Source organism: Gopherus flavomarginatus, chromosome 14, assembly GCF_025201925.1.
Source record: "Gopherus flavomarginatus isolate rGopFla2 chromosome 14, rGopFla2.mat.asm, whole genome shotgun sequence".
NCBI classification, from domain to species: domain Eukaryota; kingdom Metazoa; phylum Chordata; order Testudines; family Testudinidae; genus Gopherus; species Gopherus flavomarginatus.
In genome coordinates this window covers 38071276-38081270 of record NC_066630.1, presented here as the reverse complement: position 1 = coordinate 38081270, position 9995 = coordinate 38071276, and the positions used below count along the sequence as shown (strand labels likewise).

At 47.2% G+C, this 9995-nt stretch overlaps 2 protein-coding genes across 7 annotated transcripts in view; one reads left to right on the top strand and one right to left on the bottom strand.

Moving 5' to 3' along the window:
• Positions 1-1992: 1992 nt before the first annotated feature.
• Positions 1993-7857, bottom strand: GINS3 (GINS complex subunit 3). Its single transcript, XM_050922996.1, is given in 4 exon segments — positions 1993-3889; positions 5779-6012; positions 7326-7670; positions 7672-7857. Coding segments are annotated over 4 exon segments (996 nt in total). The 3' UTR covers positions 1993-3658.
• LOC127034283 (diacylglycerol O-acyltransferase 1-like) overlaps positions 7856-9995 on the top strand; it is a 48214-nt gene continuing 46074 nt past the window's right edge. For 5 of the 6 annotated variants that reach the window (XM_050922979.1, XM_050922978.1, XM_050922976.1 and 2 more), the window contains exon 1: positions 7856-7943. In XM_050922979.1, the coding sequence (XP_050778936.1) occupies positions 7856-7943 (88 nt within the window). The remainder of the gene's footprint in view (positions 7944-9995) is intronic. The other variant, XM_050922977.1, reaches the window with a different exon arrangement.

Here is a 9995-nt window from a genome sequence, read left to right as displayed (position 1 = left end):
AGCCTCAGTGGCTGCCTCTGCTGTAAAGAAAAGTACCTGAGAAGCAATAAATAAAAAGTTTAAAGAGAATCTAGGTGTAAATGTAAACTTGGGAGGAGTTTTCCAACTCATTACTTCTGACAGGGATTCGCAGCCAGTATTCTAGAGCGACCTTCCACTTTGCTGGTTTGTTAGTCAAATGACAGGGATTGTTTCTGTTTTACAAGTATGCAAATCCAAACTCTTCTCACTTGAGTTTGCTGCTGTGTGATTACAAAGTACAGTTTGTGTTTATCAGTAGGCTTAGCCAGATACCTTACAAGGCTTCTCAATGGCATCTAGTCCCTGGAACAGCCATGAAGTATTTCTGCATAGAATAAGGCATACAAGACAGCAAGAAAATAAATAGCACATAAAATCTGCTGTTAGCTGCAATTTCAGAGGACACTGTCACGTAAAATATCATGTTTTCTTTTAAAAAGTCCTATCGTGCTTATTAGTAACACCTGAAAGTATCAAAGGAACATTTATCTACGGAAAAAACCACCAACCACTACATTTATGTGAAAATTTTGTACCTACTACTTTCACAAGTACACCTAAGATTACTGAAAGAGGTTAGAGAAAAAAAAAAATCCTCTATTTTTTAATTTGTTCACTTTGTGTGTGACAGCATTTTGTGCAGAGTCATTTCAATGTCTTTGCTGCTTGAGAGAAAACTTTTATTTTAAAAAACATGCCATGAAAATTGGTAAAAGAATTTAGGGAACGCGTGTTTGGCAATCAGACTAGATTTCATGTCAGTGATGCCCCCTTTAAAACTGGGTTTTTTAAACCTAAATTACTTTTAAATCATATATACTGATTGGCCTGTTTTCACTTCACTCAGCTTGGACAATGAAAACAGATTGTGTCCGTTTTGCTCTTATTTTGGAGCGCCTGCATTCTAGTAGTTAGAGCACTGAGTAGGAGTCAGGACACAGATTCTATGTCTGGCTCTGCTATCATGTTGCTGTGTGACTTTTGGTGTGTCATGTATGTCTGTGCCTCAGTTTCCCCCTCTGGGATTGTGAGAATTCATTAGTTAATATTTGGAAAGTGTTTGAATATAAGCACTATATACAGTGAACACTGTACAGTATTATCATCAGTCAATTTCACTTTCTGGTTCTTGTATTACCACAATGCTTCAATGTTTGGGCTGCACATACTGCAAGAGAATGATTACATCAAAAATATCAATTAAAAACAAACTCCAAAATCTAAGCATAAATACTGACACATTTCTGTCACTTGGGTTTTATACTTTTTTAAAAAACAAGATCAAAGGTTGGAGCCTTGTATCAACCTAGCAGTCATAGGCGCCGACTCCACGGGTGCTCCGGAGCTGGCACACCCACAGGGAAAAATTAGTGGGTGCTTTGCACCCACTGGCAGCCAAACTCCTCTTCCCCCTGCCCCCTCCGAACGCGCCATCCCTCCCCCTCTGCCTACCTCCCAACGCTTCCCGCCCAGCTGCTGCCAAACAGCTGTTTGGCCGCTCCAGGAAGGGGGGAGAGGGGAGTGGGAACACAGCGCACTAAGAGGAGGAAGCAAGAAAGAGGTGGGGCCGGGGATTTGGGGAAGGAGTTGGAATAGGGGCAGGGAGGGGGCATTGGGGACTTTGGGGAAAGGGTTGGAATGGGGGAAGGACCTCGTGGAAGGGGTGGAGCTGGGCACCCACCAGCGGGAGCAGAAGTCGGAGTCTATGCTAGCAGTGTCTCTAACGTGACTCGTGGCAAATGCTAGGATTGTCTCAGTGGAGCTGGGAGTCAAACAGAAGATGTCGCTTGCCAGCGGAAGTGTATAAACATAACATTCCTATGTTTGGGAGCAGTGTGAAGAACATGGTGGGTTCTAGCAACAAGACTTCACTAACCCTGTGGCTAAGGTTTCCGAGTGGCCATTCTTCTCCTGGCCATGACTGATTCTCAGCAGCAGGGCAATTACAGAGAGACATTCTGTGTGAAGAACTTATTTCACGTGAAACACTCATTTATTCAGCACAGAAATCCCAAAATAGATAATATACAAATCCAGGCTAAAATTAGTTTCTTACAAAAAATGCATCATTTTCATAGCATGCTGTCATTTAGCACAGTGGCATTTAATAATGTGCATGCTTGAACTCCCTCTTCATATTCCACTAGCTGCTACTTCGTCTCCTGCAGTGGGATAGGTTGCCCTGTGCACTTCAGAGACCATGGGAAGTTGAAGATGCTGCCGTATCCAGCAGTCAGTATCCTTTTTGATTAACTGCAGAGGCAGAGCTTTCGCTCCTGAGGCCCAAAGAATTGCCATCATGCATTCGGGGGGATCCCTTAGCCAACACTTACATTAAGTATTTGTGGACAAGAACAAGTTGCCCATACAAAATTTAGCTCTCCATGGGCCTGATCCCAGGAGATGCTGAAAGTCTGATTAACATCCACAGCTACTAATGAAGTCAACAGGCACCTCTCAGGAGAAGCCCCCTCTTGGTAGTTATTTTTTAAAGAGCTTCCTCCCAAGGAAGGCTAAGAAACACTCAGATAGTTTCTAATGACTCGTCCCAAGAATACCGATTCCAATGGTCCCATGAGTACCTTTCTAGAAAGGGAACCATGTGTTTCTGGGTGTTCTCGTGCCCTCCAATGTGACTCACAAGCAGAGCTACGTTTTGAAGATATCTCCATAGAGCAACTCTTGTGCTGTTTAATGAGTTCTAATTCCATTCGCTCCCAATGGCAAGAATGGCATTTCCAGAGAGGAAACAACAATAGATCAGAAGGAAAGAAACAACTCATTAACTCTGCCCCATCACCATTAGCCAAAACTAGCAATCAGGAGAACTTCTTTCGCGGTGTCCACATCACAAAAACCACCATGCATCTAGGAGTGAATGGGCATTCCATTTCCACCTGCTGCCCAGAAGTGGGCTTTCTGGGTCTGAGGCATAGTAGTGGCAGTGGGAGGTGGAGGCAGGGTGCATAAAGCTTGCAACACCACTTCAACTGCTGTGTGGACAAACAGAAGGCAGTCTCCACTGTACCAATGACAAGCATTAAAATCACATACGAAACTAAAGCAGCAACACAATCAGCTAATAGCAGATGCTTACCACTAACAAAGACACTTATACCGGCACATTAAGCCATAGCAAGAGAGAAGGGCATAACACAATGCAATCTACACCACTCTTCTCCTCATGTTACTGGGATGTCCTCTGGAATCATGAAGCTCGAAACAACTGTTCCTATGTCAACACATTGGGGTATTTGAGGTGGGGGTGAAAGAGTTGAAATTACATTTTCAGAATCCCTATTTACAATTCCAGATCTATTTATATGATAAAAACAATACATATTAAATGATCCTCTTTCAGAAGAGCCTTTTATATCCACTCAGCTATGAAGCCCAAAACTATTACCGTAAATCCATGGGAGAAGGATGTGTGTGCTGTAAAATAATTTTGTGATGTATTCTTGTTATACTCGTCCTCTGGTCTAAAATGTGCTTTGGGCTAATTTGAAGATACTGCGCAGAAGAACTTCAGTTAAACTGGGAGGAGAGTCTGTTCTTTCCCAAGGTTGGCTGGTCTCTCCTCTCTGACACAGAGAACATCAGTGTCCCCTGTAGCAGTTTTATGTCCTTCACACTTTCAACCATCCATGTCTGTGAATTTTCTCTTCCTGTAATTCTGCACCAGGCTGGATGCTGTGATCTGAGAAGCCTGCCCCTTCTCCCAGCACTGAAAGTCATTCAGCCCTTTCTGACCAGCTCGAAACAACGCTCGTTCCAGCTCATCCAACCGTGCCACCAATGCAGAGGTGTCCTCATTGTAGGCATTCTGGGAGGAGTCCATGATGCGACGGAAACGGCCAATAAATGTCTAAGGGAGAGAAGCAGAATTATCAATGGCTAAGGGAGATTCTTCTTGAACTCAGGTACTAGAGGCCTTTGCTTACGGAGCTGAAAGATCCAGGGTTCTAGTTCCTATGCTGTTAGTATGTACGCAGCCAAGGATTTGTTCTGGGCTAGCACCTGAGTGCTGGTACTGAGCTTGACATACTCAAGGATAAGCTTTACCTAACTGGGGTGGATGGATGAGTATACAAAATCCTGGCTAGAAAGTATGTGCATCTCTGGGTGTAATTAGATTTGGTCAAGTGTGATTGTTGCTTTCTAGTGGCTGGCCAAGAGAGGCTACTAAAACATAATACAACTATAATTCCACCTCCATTCAAGGGGAGAAGTCACTGGTTTTGGAGCAGGGGGCCTTGCTCGACTGCAGGCCATTAATCTGTGGTCATGCATTTGTTACAATGCTGCTTAATGTGCTTCTTCTCAAAATTGAGACAAATGAGACTCCCCCTTTTAAAGGTAATATTACTACTCCTGATTGCATTTACCAAACACAAACCTCTCTCTGCCTCCAAAGCACTTGGGATGCTGTTCAAACACTTTCACATTCACTACAATTCAAAAATATACAATACAAACACAATACATTTTAAAAGCTAAACAAAGAGGGGATAATTGAAAAGATTTTTTTCCCCCTACCACCGCGGTAAAAAAAAAAAAGTATGTAATAAGTTACAGAGAAAGGAAAAAGGGTTAAACTCTTGATCATCTTTGGAAATTGGGTTTAAGATTACTTGGGAAACCATGCTTTTAGAAGCACCAGTCTCAAAATATGACTGGGTTTTATTTATTATTTCTAGTATATGCATTTATTTGGCATCTAAAACTTTGGTATTTGGGTGCTCTACAACCACCAAATAGAGACTTTCAAGCTCTCAGTGAGGTCTCTGAAATTTAGTCACACATTTCATTTATACTTCTTTGAACGTTAGTTTATTTATGCCATGATATACAAGACTCATTAACAGGGAGGAGGGACACTGTGGTGGGGCCAATCCTCACTCCAATCAGGAAGGGGTTAATCAGCACCCAGCCCCACACACCAGCGAAGCCTGTGAGCAGCAGGTCCTTACAGGGGAGTATCCCTGCTCAGGGTAATGTGGCACTCAGAGGAAAGCTGAGCCCACCGAGGCTCTAACACAGGGGCTGCTTATGAATCTCTGCCACCGACCATCTTTATGTTGTATTCTTTCTATTACAGTCTCAGGCATTCAGCCTGAGCCCCTCAGACACACAGACAGTTAAGACCCTAGACTCCCCCCCGTCTCTTCACAGAGACTATTTAACTTCTGCCTTGCAGACAAAAAATGGGGTAAGCTTGTACTGCAGGATTATTTTGTTTGCCATTTTTTGTTTTGGATTCTGTTATACCAAGTGAGCATGTAGGTGGGTGAGCAGCGTCCCTCAGATATACGACGAGAGGACTAAACCCTGCACTCCGAACCAGCAAAATAGTGATGCATACAGCCAGAGAAGGGTATCTGGGACCAAAGAGGCGCATACTCTCACCCCAGTGGGATGCTCCAGAGATACAATCTCTGACAGATACTTTGCATATTCTGTTACTAAGAAGTGATGCATCAAAGTGTTTCTTCTTCTAGATGACATCATGTTCCTTGTACAAAATTCACAGGACCAAATTCAGCTCCTGGATGAATACATGTGAATCTTATTGAATTTTCTGGGATCTGAATATGCACATTTGAGGCCAGAGGGCCTGATCTTGCAGTCCTTACTCAAGCTAAAATCATGTTTTTACATGTTCTTTACAGCAAAGTTGCAGAAAATATGGAGGAGGCAGCAAAGAAAAAGGAAACCAAATCTACCAAAGAAACTAGACTTGGTTCGAATACTTGCCTGCAGTATAGTCTGAGCTATCTCTGGGTTCTCTGGATTGTCAAAATTCAGGAGCTGGGAGCCAAAGCTATAGTAGTATGGCCCCATTTTATGCAGGTCAACCACATTGGCATCAGCACTGAACACTGTCCGCCAGCCTTCCTTGTAAATCTTGGGCAGTTCCACTGAAAGTATCCTCCGTTTGTTGTCATACAACCCTTTTGCTAGCCACAGGGGTATTTCCACCTTTGAACCCTGCAGGCACACAACAGAAACCCCACCCAACACACCCCAAAAAATAGGTAAATGAACTCTGATCAGGATAACAAATAAACATGAGACTCAGATGAATACTGAAGTGTCATAAGAGAGTGATTTTATTTCAGTCTACAATAGTGGAAACTAATGTAAATCATAGATTTTGGTTGTCACTGGCAAAGTCCGTAGGCATGAATTTTGTGTTAGAATGGGTGCCAAAGTATGAGGCACAGAAAGACAGCTGCATGTGTAACATGTATATATAAATAAAAAACAATCTTGCAGTGTAAGCAAATTTACAAGCAGAGTCCCTGATCCTGCTGACACTTTCACATATGTGCAACTTTGCTCATGTGATTCCCCCCAATAGAATTACTTCAGGAAGTAATTTTACACATACAATTTACTTGCAGGGCACAGTCCCTAGACTAGGGGTCATCAAACTGGTGGTTGGGACCTCTCAGGGGGGCACGAGGTTATTACATGGGGGGGTCGCAAACTGTTAGCCTCCACCCCAACCCCCGCTTTACCTCCAGCATTTATAACGGTGTTAAATATATAAACAAGTGTTTTTAATTTATAAGGGGGGGGTCAAACTCAGAGGCTTGCTGTGTGAAAGGGGTCATCAGTAAAAAAAAAGTTTGAGAGCCACTACCCTAGACAATAACCAGAGTTTAAACTAAACAGCTAACCAACTACATTCTCTACCAAGAATGCTCACCTCACGGCAATATTTAGTGGGTATAACGCCTACAGGCCCTTAAAAAAATACCCCAGCCACAGTAATTGCGTCAGTAAATACGTTCTACAGGCTGAGGGGATGCTACATAAACAAGTGTTTTCTGATACTGGGTGTGAAGAGCGATTACCCTTTAATTGCACTAAATACCCCATAGATCTCAGATTAGAATGTGTGGTGGGGTAAGATGTGCCCACGCAGAACAGTGTGCAGCCCCCCACCCCCAATCTTTAATACAAAAACGCATGGAGCCTACTGCGATTTATTGCACCCAAGGCCAAACCTGCCCACCACAAAATCCCGCCTTCAGCAGAGAACTCCCCTAGCGACCCCGCACGACACCAAACTCACGGCGGAGACTACATTTCCCAGCATGCCCCGCTCCACCCCCGAGCTCAGCCCAGGCAGAGCCCTCAGGTCTCCTCATGCCCGAGCCCCGGCGGGCAGATACAGAACGCAGCTCCCGCCCGGCCGGCCCAGGTCAGCGCCGACCCCAGCCCGCAGCCCGCCCCGCGCTCTTGCCCACCCGCCCGGTGGCTGCCGGGAGCTGTAGTCCCCGGCGGCGGGTTACCTCCGGGATGCCGTCGCTCTGGCCGGCCGCTGCGCCCTTGCCCAGCACGGCAGCCAGGCGGGGCAGGGCAGCCTCCACGCGCCCCGGTAGCTTCTCCTGGGACATCAGGATGTCTTCCAGCGAGAGGAAATTCTCCTCGGGCCCCACCCCGGGCCCCACTGGGAAATAGGCTTCGGCCATGGCGGGGCGGCGGCGGCGCGCTCTCAGGCGCTGCCAGGCAGAAGCAGCCGCTAGGAACGGACAACACGCATGCGCCACCCCGGAAACCGGCAGCAGCGCCAGGCCAGAGCAATCGAGGGGAGACCCAGTGGGCAGTGGGTGTGCGCGCGCGTGCGCGGGCACGTGCCCTCGCGCGCTGCAAATAGCTACGCTGGGTGTGTGTGCAGTTGGCAGTTGCAACCCGCGAGGCTAATGATGTTGCGCCCGACCGGGGGGGGGGTGTCTTCTCTCCCGCGGCGCTGCACCCCCGCCCTGCCCGATGGATCGTTGCGGGCGGCGCGAGCAGGAGCTGGCGGGGCGCGAGCTGCCTCATGACTCTAGCGGGGGCGGCCGGTAACCGACAGCGCCGCGGCGTCGAAGCGCGGGGCCGGGGGCCAACGGGAGGCGGAGCATGTGAGGGTGAGGCCCCCTGCTGTTAGGAGGGGGAGCTCCCCTCGGACGGGGGGACCCCCCAATACTCAGTGCTGTGCCAGGGGGACACCCCCCCAATACTCGGTGTGCCTGGGCGCCCTCAATACTCAGTGGTGTGCCTGGGTCCCCCCCACTACTCAGTGGTGTGCTGGGGGGACACCCCCCCAATACTCGGTGTGCCTGGGCGCCCTCAATACTCAGTGGTGTGCCAGGGGGACACCCCCCACTACTGAATGCTGTGCCTGGGGGACCCCCTCAATACTCAGTGGTGTGCCGGGGGGACACCCCCCCAATACTCGGTGTGCCTGGGCACCCTCAATACTCAGTGCTGTGCCTGGGGGAACCCCCCAATACTCAGTGGTGTTCTGTGGGAGGACACCCCCCCCACTACTCAGTGGTGTGCTGGGGGGACACTGCCCAATACTCAGTGGTGTGCTGCAAAGACAGCGTGTAACAGCTTTAATTCTAAACCAAATGGACCCATTGCTCCCCGTTCCCCCCATCACCAGCTCTGCCCCTCCCATTGCACCCAGCCTGGCCCCTGGGGACACCAGCCGCCCTCCGGGAGATACCAGACCCCTGGCTGCTCCCAGTGTCCACATCCCTTTCCCCACCGGTGCAGACAGGCAGTTTGCACTCGGGTTGAATCCAGGCTGGGTCTGGGACAGGTTGAGTCGTGATGTCATGAAATGCCCTCATGAGACAACGCCGCCCCCTTGCTGTGGCGTAATAAGATTGCACTGGCAGGAGGTAGCGTTCAAGCTAACCTCCACTCAGGACCACTCCAGTGAAATCAGGACAGTCACGTAAAAGCCCGGCCTCTTGGGAATCTCTTGCCCCACGACAAAGGTGTGAAGAAAGGACCTGGCAATTACATGTTGCATCAAAGAGTTCATTGTGCTGTACAGACATGTAGGAAGACAGTCCCTGCCCCAGATAAGTTACAGTTTGTTTAGATTTTTAAAATCAAGCGAGAAATTCTGGCAAAATTCTCATTCACTTTAATGGGGCCATTTTTTCATCCCTAGTGAATTTAAATTAAAACTAAAAACATATACAGGTCTGTCTCATCTTACGCTGGGGTTACATTCCGCGGTCAGCGTGTATAGTAAAAACCGCATATAGTCAAAATTACATTGAGTGCAATGGCGAGCGGAATCGCCCACACTACAGGAACAGTATTTAAATTATTATTTTTCTCTTTTTTTGTTTTGTTTTTGCCAACCGTGTAAAGCTGAATTCGCGTATCTTAAATGTGCTTAAGATGTGACAAACCTGTAATTCAGAAGCTTTAAACTGCTCTGTCTAATTTGATGGCAGGTCTGTTCAGTGGAGCTGGTTGGCACAAGAACATACCTCCATCCCATAAACTGTACTGGCTTCCCTGATGCAAGTTATTTTTAATTTAACGTAAAACCCTCTGACCTAGAATCTCAAAGGTATTTAGGCGTCTCACTCCCATGGTAGTGAAGTGTCTCAGTACCTTTGAGGACGTAGGCCTATGTGATTTGGCATTTGTCTGTTTTAGAGTGTGGCCATCTTCTTTGTGATGGCTGAAATCAGCTGGAGTGTTTTTGCTGACTGTCTTAAGATCTTGATGCAGGCAGTTCTTGGTTAGAAGGTCCCTGTCTGTGGAATTTTCTCATTCTGGCAGGTGTCAGATCTTGAATTTGTTAACCTTCAGCATGTTACGCTAGGCTCATCTTTTCAGCTAAGCCTTTTCCGACTGGATCTAACTAGAAGAACTGGGACAAGTTCACACGGATGCAACCCAGATAGTGGGTCACTGACAGCAGTAAGTCAGCCTGGAGAAGGGGCATGGTGATACAAACCATCCTTGCCTCTCTTTCCTTCCCTATCAGAATGCTAGGGGACAGCATCTGTGATCTCACAACTGCCTGTGTCTGAGGTTTGAATCTTTTCTTCAGTGCAGCCACTCTGCCAGGCACAGGGGAGTTGCAAATTGCACCCCATTATGCCCAAGGCATGAATCTGGCCCTAGCCACAAACTCTATAAAGACCACAGTGAGTATGAATTGG